This window comes from Culex quinquefasciatus, chromosome 2 (genome assembly GCF_015732765.1).
Source record: "Culex quinquefasciatus strain JHB chromosome 2, VPISU_Cqui_1.0_pri_paternal, whole genome shotgun sequence".
Taxonomy (NCBI): domain Eukaryota; kingdom Metazoa; phylum Arthropoda; class Insecta; order Diptera; family Culicidae; genus Culex; species Culex quinquefasciatus.
Window position 1 is genome coordinate 97803906 of NC_051862.1, and position 23472 is coordinate 97827377.

General features: G+C 36.6%; 1 protein-coding gene across 5 annotated transcripts in view; it reads right to left on the bottom strand.

The window, feature by feature from the left end:
- Positions 1 to 8918: 8918 nt before the first annotated feature.
- LOC6044622 overlaps positions 8919 to 23472 on the bottom strand; it is a 226162-nt gene continuing 211608 nt past the window's right edge. For all 5 annotated transcript variants that reach the window (XM_038254067.1, XM_038254066.1, XM_038254065.1 and 2 more), the window contains 4 exons: positions 18944 to 19329; positions 18357 to 18722; positions 13822 to 14100; positions 8919 to 9327 (listed from right to left, as the gene is read on the bottom strand). In XM_038254067.1, the coding sequence (XP_038109995.1) occupies positions 9131 to 9327; positions 13822 to 14100; positions 18357 to 18722; positions 18944 to 19329 (1228 nt within the window). In that variant the 3' untranslated portion in view covers positions 8919 to 9130. The remainder of the gene's footprint in view (positions 9328 to 13821; positions 14101 to 18356; positions 18723 to 18943; positions 19330 to 23472) is intronic.

The following is a 23472-nucleotide window of genomic DNA, read 5'->3' on the forward strand; positions in this document are numbered from 1 at the left end:
CACTCTTGCAGCCAACTAACCAAGTAAGTGAAAGCAATCATGGTTATGTGGTCCCATTTTCTCTCGGTTTTTCTTGAATCTTTACACTTCATAAGTTTCGAACCATTTAGGAGCAAGCGTCCCTCCCACACATTGAGCACATCCACCCACAATCAGCATACACAACATCAGTGTGTGTCATCAGCAGCACTTTGACTGAAATGTGTGTGGAAGATAGCAGCAGCAGTTCCCAGGTACTAGAAGCAGTCGTCCCTCAGCAGGTGTGGCGAGAGAAACACTTCAGAACCACGTAATGTGATCTATTCTGGCGCAAGTGAACGAGTTTAAAAGTCAGCGATGGGGCCCCAAAATGCTTATAGATTCTTTTTCTTCTTCTCATTTTTCGACATTCAAAAAGAAAATATGGGAAGCATGCACGGATGTGTGATTGTGTCAGGAGTTTACCATACCGTGTCAAAAAATGAAAGAGCAGAGCACAGAAATGGTCGACTTCCATCAGGATCGTTAGCAATATTCACAATATGTTTATTTGAATATGAAAACGGCGAGTGTGTTTTCAGCACTCTGATTTGGTTGAAATTCAATAAAGTGAGTGAGGGAGCAAAAAAAAAACATCTCTCTACTCGGAACTCCGCAGCGAGTGATACGTGAGTAGCTAAAGGCAAAGGAGTGAAAAAAAGATCCCAGGAAAGTGAACAAAAATGGAGCCTCAATCTCGATGATGGCAATATTGCTCGGTTGCCACTTAGTCCTAGTGACAAGTGACATAAACATACATTTTTTATTCAATTTCATGCAAACAGCAGCAGAGAAAGAAAGGCGCAAAATTAGAAAAAAAAATGCGGCAAAAAAAAAACAACTTTGGAACGACAACCAGTTTTGGGTTACACGTGTTGTTACACGCTCAATGTAGAACCTAACCGGTGTGTGGGTGGTAAACAATCACTGCTGTGACGGGGTAGGCACTTGAGGGTACATTATTCGCCTATTTTTCTGCCTGTCACTTCTTTTCACTGCTCTGCGAGTCAGCTGAAATATGACAATTTGTAGCGGTTTGTTGGTCTAGAACTCCTCCACATTGAAGTGGTGAGACGCAGCACAATAACAATCAGGTTTTTTTAAACCAAAATTTTTAAAATTTTAAATGCTTTATTTATTATTGTTTTTGAAGCATGGTCAAAATATTTTTTTCACTAAATAGTCTCGTTAACATGGTCAAGAACTGCACTCCATTTTCCAACACAACTCACATCAATCGGACCGCGCACTGGACTCACAATCTAGAGGTCGGTGTTTTGAATCAGGTGGCGGGCGCCCTAAGATTTTAAGTGTCAATATGGATATTTGGCACCGTCGCTCTGTGCCATACTCTCGTACACTTAGGAGCCCAGGGCGGCGAAGTCCTTGTAGATAAAAGGAAGACTAGCAATGGTGGCCGATAGCTATTAAGTCAAATTCGTATTTTTCGGTATGAAATCATCCTATAAGAAACATCTCCATTGAATTTCCATTTCTTAGTATAATTCATAAACATTTAGTCAATTAATTTAAATCAAAATTTAAAGTCAAATTGGAAGTTAAGTTGGTAAAACAACTCAACTAGTTTTGCCTTCATCACGTTACTGAGGAAAGGCTATAAAATCACTCGAATAATGAACTTCTCAATTAGACCTCCTAGACCCACCTTCATGTGTACCTATCGACTCAGAATCAAATTCTGAGCAAATGTCTGTGTGTGTGGTGGGATGTTGATAAAAAAATTGTCATTCGATTATCTCGACATTGGCTGAACCGATTTTGTCCGTTTTGGCGTCATTCGATCCGTCTTGGAGTCCCATAAGTCGCTATTAAAAATTATGCAGTTTAGTTAAGTACTTCAAAAGTTATGCTAAAAAAACGATTTTAGCAAAAGTCCGGAAGATTGTAAAAAGGGTGGTTTTTGTAAGAAAACCCGTCATGCTATACATTTTTAGAAAGGTATTTAAAAGACCTTTCCAACGCATCCAAGACATTGAAGATCTGATAAATCTATCAAAAGTTATAAGCACTTAAGTGTTATTTATACGCTTTTTGGAGGCCGGATCTCAGATATGTTGATGAAAGCGTTGTCCGGATCTCTCATGCAACATATCGTTGGATAGGTATTCAAAAGAGCTTTCCAATGCGTCTAAAACATTGAAGATCTGACAACCCTATCAAAAGTTATAAGCACTTAAGTGTTATTTACGCCCTTTTTCGAGGCTGGATCTCAGATATTTTGATGAAAATGCTTTCCGGATTTCTTAAGCGACCTACAGTTAGATAGGTATTCAAAAGACCTTTCCAACGCGTCCAAAACATTGAAGATCTGACAACCCTATCAAAAGTTATAAGCACTTAAGTGTTATTTACGCACTTTTTGCATTTTGGATAGCACCCTTTAAATGTGAGGAAGGCACCAACCACCTAAGGGTGGATTAAGTAACGTTTTTTTCATAGATATTTAAACATACATGATTAATGACATGACAAAAACATTCACACACGTACACTTTCAAAATAGTTTTTAACATAGGCTAAACAAAGTTTAGCTTTGTTCGCAGTTTGGATAACTGTTGTCGGCTGTGCTGATGATGATGTTGGTGGTGGCGATCAATTATGCGTAAGGCTACCAACTGTACGGATTTTTTCCTTACCGTACGGATTTTCAACCTTCTCCGCGGATTTTTAACAGGCCGGAATTTTTGTACGGAATTTTTTGCATAATACGGATTTGTACGGAATTTTAACAACATTATAAAAATTTCATTGCTTTTTTGATTGGGCCAAAGCTTTCTCTAATTAGATATTTTTATTTAACTGTCAGTTTGATTTTAAAGGGATAACTTGCATAACTTTCCGGGTTTCCCTCAGTTCAAACTTGATTGTCAATGATTGTTCTTTTCAAAATCCTTACAAAACATATTTATTAAATAAAAGATCAAATTTTGGCTTGTGAAAACCTTGTGTTGTGCTTGTATTAATAGGACCTCTAGAAATGTTTTCGTGAAAACACTAACAATGATATTATTCGTAAAAGCAAACTTGGCATTTCGTAAACTTTTAAACGTATAACAAAAATATTTTTAATTTCCAAATTCCAAACATATCTAAATAATTCCTTGACAGTTTTTGTTATACCATGGTGTCATATCGGTAAAGTATACGGATTTTGGCTTAGCAAGAGTTGGTAGCCTTAATTATGATTAAAGTAATTTCCGAAACTAATGTATTAGATAACTGTCTTTTGCTTTTGGAAGAGATAATAATATCTTACTATTCATTTGAATGTTTTTTCGTAAAACTAACATTGTTCAGAAGATACATGATAAATGTTTATTTTATCACTATATTTTGTGAGGAAATTTTTTTAAAACAATATTTTATCTGCTTTGATTCCTCTTTTGTGTATTTGTCACCCACCAAGCTATGTTATTGCAGCAAATTGTTTTTTTCTTCATGCTGAAAATTCGTATGGTACACTTGCCCCACATAAAAAGGGGTTTCCAATGGCCTTAATCAAAATTACCAAGTGATAAACTATAATATTACATACCATTCAACCATACCATGCGGTAGTAGAATCAACTGATTGCATTGCTAGCAACAATTCCTCATACTGGATATTTTAAAATTGTAAAAAATACGGCCGTACGAGCGATTGTTCCTCTTGACCCATATGGTCGTTTTCCCCACCTTCCCATTTAGCAAATTAAATGTTACTAAAAGTTGATGTTTATGAAACGCTTGGTTTCCAAACAAATTAAATCTCACAGGTTATCGCCCATACCAATGGCACCTTCGCAAATGTTGTTCATCGGTCAGCGATGTATTTACCCGTGTTAGCTGGTTGAGACAACTGACGAAAAGTTTATTTGTTAAGGTGTCGTCATGTTCACGTGGTTTGCTTTATACGGTCCCTGCAGGGTGCACTCCTCCTTGGATTTTGTGTACGTTTGTACATAAACCACATGTTCTTGACTCGCATCTTTCAGTCATTCGGTTTACAGTTTCTGACTGGTGGGAGTGGCTGCAGGGGGTTATTTCATTAGTTTGCTGTTTGGATCACCACCCGTCATGGTTTATTTGATCCTCTAGCAAACAACAGATTAATCACTGTTTGATAATGGACAATTTTGTAATAAAAATTTTACTTATGGAATATTGGTAAATGTATTTTTAGGTTAAAAAAACACTTTTACTATTAAATTTTGATTTTCAATATTTTACTGTGAGTTCAACAGCAACTTTCGTGTGCAGAAAAGCTACGGTGAGCACCCTGCTGTGGAATGCAATTTCCCGCCAAAAATCATTGGAATAGAAATTGCAATCAGCATTATTCAACAGCGCACTCATCAAATCTCCCATTTAACATCAGAAACACAGAAAGTGCCGACAAACACAAACTCAAACACAGCCCTTTTCCTGTGTGTTACTCATTTCCATTTGTCGATGGATTTACTGGCGCGGTTGCAATCATGCAATTGTTCATCATTGCCGGGGAATTAAAATGGGAAATTAAAATTAATTACACATGCACAGACGGGGGAATAATTTATGTGTCAGCGCAAACCAAATTTCTTTGTTGTTTGCCGAATCTTCTGCCAGTGTTGTTGTTGAGTCATGATTTGGGTTTGTGTCGCTCCGATGAGATTTATGACAGCATTAGCATCTAGGGTCCCATAACATCGCTAATTACGTCGGATTGCAGAATAGCATCAAAACCGCCAAATGGCAAATTGGCATTCAAAATGCTCTCCCGGTGACGCTCAGGACGACCCACCCGAAATGACAGAAAAGACCGACAGGGAGCGATTGTTAGGGCTGTGATGAATGTCAGCAATTGAATTTCACCCAATTGTGAGTGAGATGAGGAGCAGATTTTATTTGCAGAACGACAGTATATTACATGCTTTCATTGCTCTTCTAGTTGAGTTGTTGTCGTCTATTCAAATCTTGGCAATTAAGAGGCAAAACTGTACAAAAGATTGATTTAATTGTGTTTAGCTTTGATTCTTTACATTTATAGAACTGTACAAGCACATTCGTGATATCTGAGTATCTGATGCAAAACAAGAGATTGTTTTAATTGTACATTGTTGAACGGTGGAAGAAAAACTCATATCCTAGAATCAAATCACTACACATTTAATACAATTCAATTCAATTCAATTCGTTTTTATTGGTAAATATGCAAGATTCCCTGTGTGTTGCATTAAAATCTATCTAAAAAAATACAAAAGTATAAAAAAACTTACTAAAAATCAAATGTAATTCAAATAAAGAACAGATGGTGAGCATCTTAGTTGCATTTTAAATGTCTTTTGAAGCACTTTAAAATGTGCTTTAAACATCCAGGATCGGTTTGACTTTTTCTCATAGGTTTTAGAAATTACTGTTAAAGATGACATAACATCTTTTTGCAACATCCTTACTCCCATAGGTTAAAAGTTAAAGAATTTCATGGAATATAAACCTACTACAGGCTGCGATCTGCAGAGAAGCGAGTCAGACATGCGTCCCTCACACACCAAAATAAGTGCTAAAAAGTGCAAAAATGCCTAACGGCAAGAAAAAGAGGCGATCCTCACCAGCAGGATCGGCAGATTTGAAGAAGCTAAAGAATACCGAAGCGCTACCTGCAAAGCCAGGCAGTTTGAGCAAGGACGCTCAAAATTCGTCTGGAAACCAGTTCGCTACCCTCCCTGTGGACGTGAGCGAGAAGGAAGAATTTGAACGACGGGAAAAGTTGCCACCCATTTTTGTGAAAACATCGTCATCGGACTCGGTGCGAAAGTGGCTGACCGGGTTTATCAAATCTGGTGCTTTACGAGCTTCCATTCGCTTCACGGAGAAAAAAGAGTTCCCAAAATCGTGAACAAGCGTTCATGAAATTAGGAACCTCGAACAAAGTGTTCAAATCCCATGGTACGATTTTGAAAAACGTACCATGAAATTTGAACACTTTGTTCGTGGTTCCCATTTTCATGAACGCTTGTTCACGATTTTGGGAACTCTTTTTTCTCCGTGTTGTGTGTTGATGGACTCAACATTCTGCTACCTACCAGAAAGGATTACAACTACGTTCGAGATTTCCTGAACAACACAAAGATCGGACACTACAGTCATGACGATCCAGGTAAACGCCCCATGGAACAGGTCCTCCGAGGCCTGTACGACATGGATGTGAGTGTGCGATTCTTGGTCGAATGGTCGCCGCCGCAATTGAAGCATTTCGCTTCGATGTTCTCGTTGATTGTTTCGCAAGCTTGAGTTTTGTGCTCACCTCCGCATGTTGCACAACGACTCTTGATGAAACAGTTCCTTCCACCATGTCCAAACTGCAAACAGTTCGAACACTGTGTCACGTCACGGTGCACTGGACGATAACGTTTCCAAGTCACGATGATGTTGAAAATTGCCCGAACTGCCTTCAGCTCAGACGGCGTTGTCGATCCTTTCTCGAGATGAACCAGGTACAGTTGATAAACAACACTGCGTAGTTGCAAAACTCGTGCGGAACAAGTAAGATCGTTTGGAGGATTTATCTTAAAATACAGTTCGTAGTTTACTCGTTCTAATGATTTTGAATATTTCAATGAATTTACTTTTTTTAGTCTTAAGTTAAGATTGGTTGTTGAAGTGGTTATTTTTTCTTTTTACCCAAATGTATTCGATTCAATGCAAAAATGTAAAACAATTCGAAGTAAATAAATGAATGTGAACAGTTAATAATAAAACGAAAAATATAACAAAGATGAAGCCCTACCACTTAGAATGTAAATGAAATGTAATTATTATAAGAAAGTTCAATAAAGACATATTTAATTAAAAAAAATACGCCTACTTCATCAACTTTTTGGCCAATCGCAAATTTTCTCATAGTTTTACGATTTTATCTATAATAAACATTTTACGACATAAACTTTTGCCCTTTAGGCCAACAAGACAGCACTTGTTGGTCTCAATTTTGACATATTCGGAATTTTCGGGAAATTCGACGTTAGTTTGAGGTGTTGGAGTAATAAATTTTATTGGAAAAATGCAATTCAAAATGAATTAAAATATTTTTCAATAATTTGTTGGATAAGAGGTGAAACTGGTATTCCCCTACTTGATACAGCATTTTACGCATGAATCACTAGGGTGTAATATCAAAATCGATTTTCCAGCGCAGCATTTTTTCAGTTCCTCTTAGGGTCCTCAACAACTCCTCAAAGATTGGGAACGATTGGTTTAGTCCTCATTTTTTATGGGAAAAATCATTTTTTTGAATTTTGATATTTAAAAAATCCAACTTTTACGCTGTACTAAAACCAGATTCATTTCCCGGGGATTCTGAATATGTCAAAATTGAGACCCACAAGTGCTGTCTTGTTGGCCTATGAGAAAAACTGCGATTGGCCAAAAAGCTATGAGAAAAAAGTCAAACCAATCCTATATATTTATGGCACATTTTGAAGTGCTTCAATCCCCTTTCGAATGCAACTAAGTTGGAATTGATCAAGTTTTGAGAAAATAAGAGCAATTTTAGGATTCTTTTTATGTTTTTTGGACCCCAAACTTCAATGTTCGTTTCACCCCACTTATCTTTGTCGTAAAGGGCTAATAATGGGCATGAGTTCATCTTATGTATACGACGTTTTTGAACCATACAATTGTGTGTCCCGATTCGCTCCACTTCCCATTGACCTGGAGTGCTCATATTTTGGCAAGATGCTAGTTTAATATGAACAAACAATCACTAAAAATTTCAGGCAGATTGGTGAAATTGATGCGAGATGAGTATGCTTTGCTCATGGAAAACGGAAAAAAACGGAATCGACGTAACACCTTCCACAGGTGTGAATCGTTCTTTTTGCGACAAGACTGTTTTGCTCATGGACTTGCACTTAAATCTCTGAAATTTTTGAGAAATTTAATAAATTTCCTAGTATACGGTAGACATTTTTGCGAGCAATCTCGGGAATTCTCGAGATTGCTTTTGTTTTTTATTGGACTGGAAATTGGCAACACGGCCCAGATTTGGTCAAGAACCTAATTTTGCCAAGCAAATTTGTAGTTTTATGATGTTTTTTTCTTCAAATATTCAATTTTGGGGTACAAACATATTCCGTAAATCCTCTTCCGCAAAACTGCTTGTTTTAGACTGAACCATATGAGGAAGAAGGAAAGAACAGCCAAAAATTCGCGGATCAGTCCCAAATTAAACCCTCGGTCTGGTTGATCCTGAATCCGGAAATCTTCTTCCGCCAAATAAACCTAGCAAATCTGCGGTTGATCAAGACACAAACAGCAAGATCTAGAGGAATTTGTACGAAGGAAGCTCCATTGCGTTTCGTTCCGTTGTTAGAACACGTCGAAACTTTTCAATTTCTCGTTTAATTTAACACGCAAATGGACGATTTCAAAACGTGTTATCAACTGACGACTGAATTCAAGCTGTCAAGTGAAGCAAACTGTCAAATATTGTTTTGACATTAGCGATCTCCTTACTGAAGGCAAGCAGAAAAAAGAATAAAAAAAAAAGAAGAAGACCAGCTTCAAAATCAAAATGCCGGTGTCGTGTCCATTCGTCCGTGCAAGTGTTTTAAGTTTACAGCTTCCATTAAGTACCTACCTTGCCTGGGCTGGTGCTGCAGTGGTTAGCGTGGTAGCCTCTCACCCCAGTAAGGCCTGAGTTCAAAATCCCAGAAGGTGGCATTTTTCGAGACGTAAAAGAGGATTTGGGTGACTCACCACGAACGCCTAGAAATGAGCAGAAACTTGCAACAGAGACCACAAAAGACCCGGGGGTTACTTCAACTCTGAGGCTCAGTGTTATCCAACACGATTCATAGAACAGTCCTAATAGCTAACGATTTATTGTGACCAAGAGACGAAAATAAAACACTCTAACGAACGAGGTTCAATTTGGTTTTCAAATCGATTCAGCAATATATTTATTTTTTGTCACCTAAACGCCAAAACTAATACCAACTATCATAAAGCAGAAAAATTGATAAAGAAAACGACAAAAAAAAAAACGAAAATTCGATACACAAATGCTTTCAAAAACGGAGAACTTTTCCACACTATCTGCATGTGTCGTCACCACCTTCCCTTCCCTCCCTCAATCGTCCATCTCCTCCTCCTTCAGAATGCCGAGCCTTCGGGCGACGCTTTTCACGTTGGATATGACTTCCTCCTGCACCAGATTGAAGCTCATCGCCAGCAGCGCGATCCCGAACAGTAAGTACAGCGAGCACAATGCGATGGAAATTTCCGAATCGTTTTTCACTCCCTGCGCTGGAACGAAATCGCCGAAACCTGACAAAATGGAGAGAAGAAAAAGTGAAAAAAAAAATCCCCCGACAAAGTTAGAGGTTAGAAAATATACAGGACGCAAAGAGGCTAGCTTTTTTGCTGTTGTGTTTGGGTGTGCGAGAGAGATTTGATGTAGTTTTCCTTGGGGGGGACCTTTTGCCGAGATTGGCTGGAAAGTTGAAAGTTGTGTTAGTTGGTGTTGTTGGTAAGTTATAGTTTCATGATGCATATATTCCGGCAGGAAATGATGCTGTCCGTAAAAAGGACGTTCTAAAGGTCAATTGACCGTGCTCGCATAACTAATGCCTTTATGCGAGATTGTTGCGAAACTTGGTCGAGTTTATGCTCGTTTAGTTTGGCATAACGGCCGTTGTTTACTGTATCATAATGACACGAAAATCATCTTAATGTTTCTATTTCTGATTATAAACTGTCCACTGCATTGTTGAACTGTGAGTATTAAGATATGTTATCAGAAATATGTATGGCGTTAAATTAAATGAAAATCAACTTAATTTAACAAAAACAATATCCATTGTCTCGATTTTATTTTTAATTTGAGCTTAATACACAATACCCAATATTTTTGACAGACTGGATGATTTTATTTTTTAAATATAAAATAGTCTTTTCTCCTGAACCTAAAAATTCAAGAAATTCAGTTTTTTTGGGTACTTTTTATGCAGATCTCATTATACTTGAAATAAAAGAAATCATTTGATTATTGTATTTAACCGTAGATGAAAGGATCTCCATAGCACTTTATTATGTAATTAGTTAACCAAAAAATTGTACAAGATAAGCACAAAATAAATATAAAATATGAAAAATTCCAGAACAGAAAGTTAAAGCAATCAACTGTAGACTAAACATCAGATCATCACAAACATCTATTTTTTCTAGTTATATTTTCAAAAATCAGGCAAAAAATAATATGATCTTATTATTATTCATTAGATTTTTCAAACAACTCGATGAAATATTATTTAAATAATGATGTCTAAAGCTAATTTTTATTTTTTAATCAAATGGAATACATTTGAATTTTTACAAATTATGAATTTTTAAAGCAAATGACCAGAAAAAAACCTTACGAAATGAAAAAAAGGTTCATAAATGATAGCACCATGATAGTAAAAATCTGCATGCTTTGAATTCTAAACTTTAGTTTTTATTTTTGATCTTGACCTCAACCACAGCGAAGCGAACTTTGAATACAACTTGTGATAACATGAAAAACCTCAAAAAATATGTTTGAAAATAAAAAAAAATCGAGGACATAGCATAAATTGTATTGAAAACTTAGTTATTTATTTATAAACATGGTGCCAATGAAAACATATCTTTAAGAAGATTTATTTTATCATATATTTTATATATATTTTATAGTAAGATGTTAATTTTGTTTCATTGTCGACTCTGAGAACAAAGAGACAAAAATTTATATTGCAAATATTTTTTGAATTTTGTTGTCCCTTTACACTTTGAATTTTTCAATAATATGTAGACTGGGCCGAATTGTTTGTCTCCAAAGTTACTCTATCAAACATAAACTTTTAAAAGCATTTCAACGGCCTAACAGTATTTTCACTAAATTTAAGGCCGGATGTGTCTCATGTATCACTAACATTAGTTATTTCCTTTTGCTTTTGTTTTAAATCCTCTTAATGAATTTAAACTTTTAGCTTTTTTGTAGAAATTACATGAGCAAACTTTTGAAATCCCTGGCAAAGGAACCATTTATTTGTGAACAATGTTTAAAAATTCATAGAAAATCAATCATTAAACAAATTAATTCGAATTAAGCTTTATTTTGAAGCTTTTCTTGGGATCTTTCGATTGATGTATGGTCCGTTTGCAATTTTTAAGGTTTTATTTAGATTGTTCTTAAAGTTCCACTAACTCAGAACTCTTTTTTTTTTTCTTTAGAGCAATTCCAGCTCAAATCAGAATTTTTTCTGGTACTTTTGTACCCGACCCTCTCCGATTTCAATGAAACTTCATAGACATGTTATCCTAGGCCTATATAAGCCATTTTTGTGTTTATGGAGCTAATAGTACTCGAAAATAACATTTGAGAAGGGCGTAATGTATTTAAATATTTTTGTATTTTGTAATTTAAAAATTACTGTATCTCGAAGCCGTTGCGTCTTATCAAAAAGTGGTCAAAGACAAACTTATAGGAAATTGGGCTTTCTGAAAAAAATACACTGAAACAAAAATACATGCCACTTTTATGTCATTTTTCAATTTTTAAGTTTAAAAGTTAAATTTGAAGGTGATGTCACGTTTTTTTTTTCGCTCAAAATTTTTGAGGAAATACCCTAAGATGTTACCAAAAGACTGACGAAAAATGCAGGATGGTATGTCTCTCCTAAAAAAATACAAAAATCATTTACTAAAACTGTTTTTTTTTTGAAAAGTGGTCTAAACGTCAAAATTTTCAAAAACCGGTAGTGGGAATCGATTTCCTAGACAATTTTACATAAAAGTCTACATATTGACCATTGTCCTATGTCCAATTTTTGGGAAGATACAGCGGTTTAAAAAAAGAAAATGTAGAAAAACGGTTTTTTTGTGGTTTTTGGCAATTTCTATATGACAGACTTGGTTTTTCAGTCTCGTAAATATTTTTACCAGAAAGCTCGTCCAATTTCCCATAAGTTTGCCTTTGACAGCATTACAATTGAATGTAAGGGCTTACAGATATAAGTTTAATTACATTGCTTACAACTGAAAATAGAATATTTTTTCAGTGTGGTAGAAAACAGGATAGTAAATTTGATTACGTAAATATAAAAACGACATAAATCAAAAAGTTGTAAAAGGCAAACTTATGGGAAATTGAACGAGCTTTCCGGTAAAAATATTTACGAGACTGAAAAACTAAGTCTGTCATATAGAAATTGCCAAAAACCACAAAAAACCCGTTTTTTCAACATTTTCATTTATAAAACCGCTGTATCTTCCCAAGGATTGGACATAGGACAATAGTCAATATGGAAATTTTTATGTAAAATTGTATGGAGAATCGATTCCCACTACCGGTTTTCAAAAATTTTTACGTTTTGACCACTTTTCAAAAAAACAGTTTTAGTAAATGATTTTTGTATTATTTCAGGAGAGACATACCATCCTTCATTTTTCGTCAGTCTTTTTCTAACATCTTAGGCTATTTCCTCAAAAATTTTGAACGAAAAAAAAAATCGTGACATCACCTTTAAATTTAAGTTTTAGACTTAAAAATCAAAAAATCTCATAGATGTGGCGTGTATTTTTGTTTCAGTGTATTTTTTCAGATAGCCCGTCAAATTTCCTACAAGTTTGTCTTTGGCCACTTTTTGATACAATGCAATGGCTTCGAGATACAGTAACTTTTAAATTACAAAATACAAAAATATTTAAATACCTTACGCCCTTCTCAAATGTTATTATAGAGTACTATTGGCTCCATATACACAAAAATGGCTTATATAGGCCTAGGATAACATGTCTACAAAGTTTCATTGAAATCGGAGAGGGTCGGGTACAAAAGTACCAGAAAAATTCCTGATTTGAGCTGGAATTGCTCTTTATAGATTCATACAAACTATGGTTCTCTAGAGAAATTCATTTTTTTAAACATATTAATGACTTCAATGACTGAACCCAATAAAAATCAAGCTTTATTTAGCATTTATGAATTAAGTGATAGTTTTTGTGAAATCATAAGATAAATCAAGGTTTTGACAACAGTGTAAATGAGAGAAATTTTGACAAAAACTATAAAAAACTGTTCTCCAAAACGTTGAAGGAAGAAAAATATTGTTTCAATAAAAAAGATCTTATTTTTTTATAAAAATTATCGTTGTTTCCTGGCGTTTATAGGAAAAGTGTCTGTCTATATAAAAAATAAATATAAAAACATATTACATAAAATCATCTTCTTTCAAGATTTCGACAAATGTTTTTAAACATAATGTAAAATATCAAAATAACAATTGACTTTTTTGAAGAACAAGAAAAAATACAAAATGATTCTCGAATGCATTCTAGCCTAATTTATTTTGATGCATTTTAAAAATCACAAAGATCTGAAATCGGATAAGGTTGGAATTCCAATAGTTACATTTCATCTCTTCTAAATTTGTTTTGATTTCTGATTGCATCGACGGTCTCCCCCTGCAAGGATTACCGGCGCGGAGCGCAATATCAAATGTAATTATTTTACTCTCTCGTGATTAGCTGCACTCGTCACTCGGTAATCAGATTAAACGTAATTGAAGTTTCTGTTTCGTAGAAGCCAACCGAGGCTGTAGTTTGATTCGAACGAGAAATACCTTCTCCATCGGGGGAAATGCTTCTCATCATCGTCATCATTAGTGCACACGGTTAGTTGAAGGAGTAGGAAGTCTATTTCGAGTTTAGTACTAAGGGAATGTAGGGCTGGGACGAAAATACATCCCTTACCCCTTTAATTGACGTTGCTGCTGGCTTTGTTTATATGCAAATACTTACCGATGGTGGTTAGCGTGATGAAACAGAAATAGGCCGAGTCGAGGAAGGACCATTCCTCCCACTTGGAGAACATGAACGCACCGGCAATGATGTAGCTGACGACGAGGAAGACGCACAGCCAGATCGGCACGGGTCGGACCACGGAAGACGGGGGCAGGTCCCCGCTGTCCCACTCGTCATCGTAGAGCGAGCTGTCGTCGATCACGTTCTGGAGATGACGCGCCTGTCGGTGGACCGCAAATCCCATCGGCGACATTATGCGTGGCGATGGTGCTGGCACTTTTGGTCAAACATGCCAGATCGATGAGAGAGAGAGAGAGAGAGAGAGAGTCCAGTATCCATCCGGAACAGTGCCAGGCCAGTGGGGCGTGTGCGCGCGTGTTTGTGGTGTGCCAAATGGGCCACAAATGACCGAGAGAAAGATGCAGAAGGAGAAAAAGCAAGGAAACAATTTTCAGTCATTTAAATTATACTCTTGGGAGGGATACTCTGGGAAATCAACTATTTTGCTTTGTTTTTTTTAGTGCGGTTTACATATTAAACGTTAATAAAACCCACCAACAAAATTTCTGCGCAGGCTAAACTCGAAGGAAAGCATGGATGTTTGAAGTTCCCATAAACACGTGCACTTGGAGTTTTCCAAACAATTGCTGGAATTGCTGTTGTTGTTCGCTACTTCCACATATTGCATGCAAAATTATTCCTGAAACGCTAGATTTTTGAAAACGCCTTAATAATGAACCACCCTAACTTTCAATTGAGCCATCATTACCTCAAAAGTGGTTGTTGCAAACAATATTTTTCTCTTTCGAAAAATTGAATTTGGACGTATTAGTCAAAAATTACAGCCATTCTAAAGTAAAAAACGTTACTTAATCCACCGATGGTGGTTGGAGCCTTCCTCACAATTATGTACATATTTTATTCCTGTAGTAAGAATGTCCAACCTACTATTTATTTAAGTAAACTTCTTACAACATATCTACATGGAATATGGGGTCTAGAATCCCAAAAATCATTGGACGTAATATTTGAACAACACCTACGGGGCTATTTCATGAAAATTGTTCACTTTCAATAGTTGTATTACTTTAAAGTTATGTAAGCCTTAAGGCAGTAAAAATATATCTGTTCATTTTTCCCGGAGTTTCAAATCAACAAAATCCCGGAGCCACTCGCAAAACCCAAGGCACAAAAGAAAATGTCAAAAACCTTCTCAGCTCATCCACACAAACGTCAAACGGGTGTTTTCCTGCAACAGTTCTTATTGCGTCGCGTTTTTTGAAAAAAAAAATGCATCCGTATCTCCGCGCCCTAAAACCTTCGCAATTTCGGTTCCCCGCAATGGCCACCCCGGAACGCCGGCACTGTTTGTAACGGTAAGTTGGTGATATCCGTTCTTCAGGAAGCAATTGTTTCATAGAGATAATGTTTTTGTTTACGTTTTTTTTTAGCAGGATCTCAAGTTTAAGCTGAAAAACACGTTTCCGGAGTTTGCCGGCGATGGGACCGTCCGGTACGGGTGCTACTTGCTGGAGGGGGCCAGCGTGGTCGGATATGTGTTTATGGAGACGACCGCCGGGCAAGGTGATCGATGAGGTTGTTCCGCTGTGGATAGTTCCGGTGCCGAGGGAGCCGTTCAAGCTAGCGATGTACTGTGACCATGGGCTGCTAACGGTGGATGTTGATGTGGGTGTATCAATTTGTGATATTTATTCGGTCCTGTCGTTGATGACGCCGACGGCTGGGAAATTGTACGAGATTCGGACGTCACCGGAATGTGGCGTGAGGAGACGCAGATTTTGTGGAATCAACATGTTTTCGATGATATAATTATAGGCAGTGAAAATAATGTTTGAAAAATAAGATGTAGAATAGATGAGAAAAAAAAATTATTTATATACTTTATTATAATAAAAGAAACCATGGGTAAAATTGGGAAAATTGTTTTACTATATGACTTATCGGCTCATTACTTTTGATAGGGTTATAAGATTTTCAATCTTATAGTATCATTTTAAAGGGTTTTCAATTATCCAACAACTGTTTGATCGCACGATGGTTCTGGACATTATTTTCATCAAAATATCTCAAATACGGCCCCCAAAAGGCGACAACTAACACTTAAGTTCTCATAACATTTGATAGGGTTATCAGATATTCAATATTTTTCACTCATTAGAAAGATCTTTTAATTATCCAGCTAACGACGGGTCGCATTATGGACTCGGCCAACATTTTCATCGAAATATTTGAGATTCGGCCTCTAAAATGTGTACAAATGACACTTAAGTGCTCATAACTTTTGATAGGGTTATCAGATCTTCAATGTTTTGGGCTCATTAGAAAGGTATTTCAATTATCCAACTAACGACGGGTCGCATTATGGACCCGGCCAACAATTTCATCGAAATATTTGAGATCCGGCCTCTAAAATGTGTTCAAATGACACTTAATTGCTCATAACTTTTGATAGGGTTATCAGATCTTCAATCTTTTGGGCTTGTTGGAAAGGTCTTTTGAATACCTATCAAACGATGGGTAGCATGATAGATCCGGACAACTTTTTCATCAAAGTATTTGAGATCCGGCCTCTGAAATGTGTACAAATGACACTTAAGTGCTCATAACTTTTGATAGGGTTATCAGATCTTCAATGTTTTGGGCTCATTAGAAAGGTCTTTCAAATACCTTTCTAAAAATGTATGATCAGACGGGTTTTCTTACAAAAACCACCCTTTTTACAATCTTTCAAACTTCAGCCAGAATCGTTTTTTTAGCATAACTTTTGAAATACTTAACAAAACTTCATAATAGTTAATATAGGTCTTGTGGGACCCTAAGACGGATCTAATGAGACCAGAACGGGCCAAATCGGTTCAGCCAGTCCGGAGATAATCGAGTGCATTTTTTTCGGTGCACGGACTTACAGACATACACACGCACAGACATTTGCTCAGAATTTGATTCTGAGTCGATAGGTATACGTGAAGGTAGGTCTACGAGGTCGAATTAAGAAGTTCATTTTTCGAGTGATTTTATAGCCTTTCCTCAGTAAGGTGAGGAAGGCAAAAATGCACTTTTTAAACTGGAATATTTTGAAATATCGCAGGTAAAATTTTATGCATTAAGAGGCAATATTTGTAAATTCTGCTCGGTTTGTTCTAGAGGTCGTATCGAGGTGCTCCGATTTGGATGAAACTTTCAGCGTTTGTTTGTCTATACATGAGATGAATTCATGCCAAATATGAGCCCTCTACGACAAAGGGAAGTGGGGTAAAACGGGCTTTGAAGTTTTACTCTGTGATCAATACGTCAAATGCTGTATCAAGTAGGCGAAAACCTGTTTCACCCCTAATCCAACAAATGGTAAAAAAATATTTTAATTCATTCTAAATGGCATTTTTTCCAATCAAATTTACCACTCCAATACTTCTAACTAACGTGAAATTTTCTGAGGATTCCGAATATGACAAAATTGAGACCAAAAAGTGCCGTTATGGAGGCCTACAGGGCAAAAACTAACGTTGTTAAATGTTTGTTGTAGAAAAATCGAAAAACTATGAGAAAAACTGCGATTGGCCAAAAAGTTAATACCGTAGGCTTATAGTCCATGAAATTACCTATCTTTTGATCTGTGGGAGTATGGATATTGGAGGCTGTTGCAAAAAGTTATTAAGGTTTTAAAAAAATCAATTTTTAACAGTAATTTGCAAAAGCTATGAGAAAAAGTCGAACCAATCCTGGATGTCTATGGCCCATTTTGAAGTGCTTAAAAAGACCTTTTAAATGCATCTACGAGAGTTGGAATTGATGAAGTTTTACGGAAATTCGAGCAATTTTAAGATTTTTTAGGTTATTTGGACCTCAAACTTCGAAGCCCGTTTTACCCCACTTCCCTTTGTCGTAGAGGGCTCATATTTGGCATGAATTTATCTCATGTATAGACAAACAAACGCTGAAAGTTTCATCCAAATCGGAGCACCTCGATACGACGTGTTACACATTGGTGAAAAACTCGCTCTTAAGTTGCATTCGAAAGAGTGAAATTTCGGATTGCTACCACGTATAGAGCCATAAGATGATGTTCTTCTTTAAAAATTCCCTTCTTAGAAGACACATTATGTATTAATTTATTATTTTTGTCAAATGTCAAATGTAGTGTTTACTTCATTTTTAATATTCGCAATGTTTTGTTTTGTACTTGACCGGATGCCAAGTTTTCAGACATCCAATCAGTTTTCAAAATCACAGAGAATTGCTCTTGGGGAAAAACCTAGCACGAGCTCGGCCCTTGCTTCGTTTAATTAAAAACGCATAATCATCGCTAAATTATTGCTAAAGAACTTAATTTTCTTGGCTGGGAATCAATTTTGTACGCTAAATTACTCAGAAAAATATCGTCGTCTGGTGCGAGATGCCGTGCGACGACTCCGACTACGTTTGCACATGGCACGCGAAACTATCCAACTTTTATAAAGAGAAAAGCCAAGGCAAGAAGCAAAAATTTACGACTCGCGGCTCACGGCACTTACCCGGCCTCTCCCGGCGCCGGCCCGTGGACGGGTGCGAGGGTTTCCGCGCCGCCGCGTTCATCTCCATCATCTCGTTGTCCTCGTTGTAGTAGGGCAACCGGTCCGGCATCAGACGGTCACCGTACCGGGACTGCCGCGGCATCGACTGGCTGCGTGGGTTCATCGGACCGCGGCCATCGTGAAACCCGTCCCCACCCGGTCCTCCCCGGCCACGTGGACTGCCCCGCTGCTGCTCGTCCATGTCCTCCAGGGCGTACTTATTGCACAGAATTGGCGTTTTGCCGCCGGGACCGCCCTCCTCGTCAAAGTCCACCATCTGGGGATCCCGGCGGAACATGCGACGGTCCAGGGACTGAGCGCGCATTGCTATGGAGGGATAGAGGAAAGGGGATGAAATAGTTTTAAGGCTTGATTAACTTTTGATACACTACCCAATCCCAAGAGGCGAAGATATTCATCGGACTGTGCATTAGCCTTCATGGTTATGAAACAGTGAAAATTATTACGAGAAATTGAGATTCAATGTAGAGAATTGGGAATTTAAAGCTGGTCTCCCAAGTCAATCCCCTTTCACTCTTTCTTCTTACCTGGCGACTTTTGCATATTGTTTCTGTAGGCCACCGGCGGGTAATTACCGTCGGAATTTCGTGAGTTTTGGGAACCCCGCGGTGGCGGCCCCATTTGCCCTGCCAGTTCCCGTCCCATCGATTCGCCACGCATCTGTCGCTTCATCTGCTGCGGTGTGGAAATGTATTCGTCGTCGCCATACCGGTCGCCCCCCTGATCTTGATAACCTCCAGCGCCGGGTGGGCCACCACCTCCGCGCTCCCTGTCAATGGTAACTCTGTCACGGAACCGATCCCTGCCTAGGCCACCGTGGCCACTCGAGTACCGCGGGGAACCTGGCCCATTCATCTGCTGCTGCAACTGCTGCCGGGGCATGCCATCTGGGTAGTAATCGCCGTCGTTGTATCTGGTGAAGGGAGATTTGAAAATTAGATAATCGTCAACAGCTAATGGGAACTGACGCAGGGTAATGAATTGAAAATTTGCTCCATTTACAGGCCATAGCGGCGTAGGGTGGAGGCCGTGAGCAGTAACAATGATGATGTTTTTTGATGGTATCAAATTGATAAGAGCGGCATGTTGAAGGGATTTGCAATACATTGTCTGAAGAAGTGAAGGAGCTGTTTGTTATAGCGTGGCTCACGGATATATTAAAAAGACAAAAGTGTTTAATATCGAGTGTCTCAACCGGAATTTTCAGACACTATGACCCCAGAAGCTATATCCATGACCCACGCTAGTGGGTAAGATTGACAACAGAAATGGTGTGATCTTTTAGCTTTTATCATAAAATATATGTCTATCTTTATTCAAATGCACGTTCATAAAAAAAACTATCGTTTTGCTCAACAATTCATTTAACCGCCAACGCATCAATGGTACTTTCAATGATGAATACTAAAAAAAACTGATGATGGTATTGTGGGCCCAAAATAACATGAAAATGATCAAAAACATTGCCAAGTTTCATGGTTTGCAACAACATTTTAAAGCCAACAAAAAATGTTCTTTGAAAAATTTGATCCTAAATTTGCCTGTAAAAATACTTTGTTTAAATTTCTATAGACACATTCTCCGGCAATGTACACCTTAGGATGAAATTTTGAAAAGCGTGTATGAGCTATTTGGATATTTTTCCTCGATTCTAGACTACTTGAAGCTTCAAAAATCATGGTTTTCATCAATTGATCATTTGAATATCATTTTGTACAAGTTGGTTAGGTTATGCATCATTTCGTGATAAAATCATCGTTTTAAAACATTTTTCTAAAAACTCCTGGTTTTCAGCGAAATAAAATCCAAAAAATATTCTTTTGATTGCATTTTGTAGGTTTTTAGTTGTACTAAACGGAAATGTCATTTATCTTAAGTTAAGTATTTTTTCAAACTAGTGTAAGTTTACCATTTTATTGCGTTGCAACGTCACGAAAAAGGGACATTTGTTTATGGCAACAAAAAACTAAGCATTCAATCATTTTGATATTTCGGATGCTCTTTGTACTTGGAAAGAGCTTTTAAATGCAATCTAGAGCGACTCAATTGGTTGTCTAGATCCAAAGTTACAACAGGTTTAAGTTTGCGTTGCAACGTCACGAAATTTTAAATCATATTGGTCACATGGCAAAAAGGTGTATGCGTAGTTGGTTGTTGAAGATAATAGGGTACTAAATATTATATATTTGTTGTATAATGTTTCCGAGCATATTTACAGAAGAATTGTACATGGGTCATTCACAAATTCCGTCATTTAAGTTTGATGCAACTCGAAAAAAAAAGTATTTTATGAAACTTGTTGAACAAATCAAAATAGACCGATGTTCACAAGGGGGAAAAATTCTAAAACTTTCAAAAAAGTAATCACGTGGTTACTGGATGGCCCCTTTATGATAAACTGATTTACATGAGGGTTCATTCTAATACAACGCAATGATTTTTTTTATCCCACACCCTTATGTAAGTCAAATTACAGTGAAATTCATTAAACAATAAAACTCACGTGATTCGATTGTTTTTTTTTTTACAAACTTTTGTCACTCTGTTTTTGGACGAACCCTTACTTAAATAAGTTGTATACAACGTTTTGTTGTTCATAATTAAAAATCTTATGTTGCGCAGTTAAACAGTTATATTATTTCCTCAAATTTAATTTAAAAAGCACAAAAGTCAACAAAATAAGTTACGTTGTTTGCAGATCACCCCTTAGGGGCCATGAACAAACGATATGGGCACTTTATTTATATATTCAAAATAAGCCCTCCTGAAAACTTGAAGCTCCTCACCTCCCTTCTAAAACTTCCACGTGTTTTGTAAGTTGCCCAAAACCATTAAAATATTAAGGAGCGTTCTTGCATTACGTAACAAAACATTTATATTTTTAGACCCTCCACCCCTGGAAATACATTTCCGATACACTTTTTGTATAAATCCTCGAACCGTCCTCCCTCCCCTTGATATTACGCCGTTACGTAATGCATTGACGTCCCGTTACATGGATAGAGGACGGGAGAGGGAGGGGGTTTCCTTCGTGATAATGGAATAATACAAAAAAAAATATATTGAAAACACTTTGGAAAACTTCATAAATTGTACTGCAACTGTGAAAGCTGAATAGGGGGAGGGGGGGGGGGTCTAACATGGGCAGGCCAATCAATTAACATGTCCTTGTACTGTCTATTAATGTCTTATAATCAAATCTTAACCTTCAGTTGTTCAGCCTAACAAAAACTATGATTTATTTTGAAACTATAATTTCGTGACGTTGCAACGCAACGAAAAACCCTGTTTTCAAAAACAGAGCGTTGCAACGTCACGAAATGTAAGCGGTCTTCAAAAATCGAGGTTTAATTTTTTCGAAAAACTAATGATTGCATTCGATTTGTTGGCCAACTTTACACTAAAAATGGAAGAAGAACTCCAAATTTGCCGTTTAACAGAGCAGAGTTAATGGCGAAACATGAATTGGGTCAGGATTGAGAAAAAGTCACGCGTTGCAACGTCACGCTACATATCCCCCTCTCAAAAATAGAATATTCGCTTAAAATAATGTTTCAACATTGTTTCTTATAGGAAATTTAATGTACTTTACGAATCTGTAATAACATATGTACCTTTTCAATGTAATTTTTGAGTTACAGCCGAAATACTGAAAAAAGAAAAGTCAAAGCGTTGCAACGTCACGGCGGAATGTGTCTATAAGATTTTTTTTAGCAGTCCAGGCAACCCAGCAGGAGGAGTAGCAGCTGGAAGAAGGGTTTTAAGATTCTGATGATGACCGAAAGGAGAAAAGTAGGCCGAAACGTAAGAAAAAACGTTTAAAATTGTGTTATTATTCGCCGAAAAATATCAATCTAAACAAAGAAAGTAATTTCTATAAGACAATTCCTACATACATTTATCAAAAAAATCAATTTTTCTCTCGATTGTAGACTTAGTAAATATTATTATTTATTTTTGTTCAAAACTATGTTTGAGAAAAAAAATTTAATGCTAATAACCTTGAAAATTTTTAATTATTTAATTTATAATTTTGAATATAATATTATATTTTTCCATAGAAAACGCTTTGATTTTGTTTTGAAAAATATGATTATTAATAAAATTTCTGTATTAATTTTATCATTTTTATTGTTTTACACTGTAAATCTGTAAATCAATAAAAAATTATCTATCTCAATATTGAAAACAAAAAAACTTTGTATGTTTTGTTTCATTAAAGCTTTTTTGGTAAAATTATACCGATGAATTGTTTAAAAAAAACCCTAAATCGAAAAACGATCATTTAGAATTGGATGATATTTTAGATTTTTCTAGTCTTTTATTTGTGTGATGGGATAAGAACAGTAATGAATTTAATAAAATACTTAGCTTCCAGTTTAAGTCATACATGGTTATTTGGCCAATATTTGGGCTAATCAGGTAAGAAAACGAATTTTCACCACAATGCAAATGTGGAATCAACAAAAAACATTTAGGAAATCCTGCTCACTCCCGCTAAGAATCAGTTTAAAAAAATACTTGAATCGGCTCAAAATGGCTTTTTCGTTTAAAACATATCATCATTAAAAGTTAAAAAAAATGCGGTTTAGTGCAAATCAAGTTTTTGTGACAAAAATTAAATATTACTGAAAAAAAAATTGTCTTTCTTGTGATCAGTTGAGAACTTGAGAATATATGTCACTTTATATCGGTGTGTTGATAATTTTCGGTTGATTTCTTTCGAATGATCGTCATTGTATAGTTCTATAAAAAAAGGTTAAAAACATTTCTTTGTAGTGTTTGCTGAGTTAATTTAAACTTTGCTATATTCCAGTAAATTACACTTTAAACGATTAGGACCAGGGTAAGCTTCTCACAAAACGTTTCACGCCATAAAAACCGCTCAAACAGACCACAATTTAAACCGTGAACTTGAAGCAGATCCTAAACAAACACTTTCACGTGCACGAGTTTTCTAAGCCCCTACTTGGTTTGCAGACTGAGTACAATAACTATACCAAGACCCGCAAGTCTAATCATTTTAATTTTTAATTTGGGTCGTCAGAGCTGAACA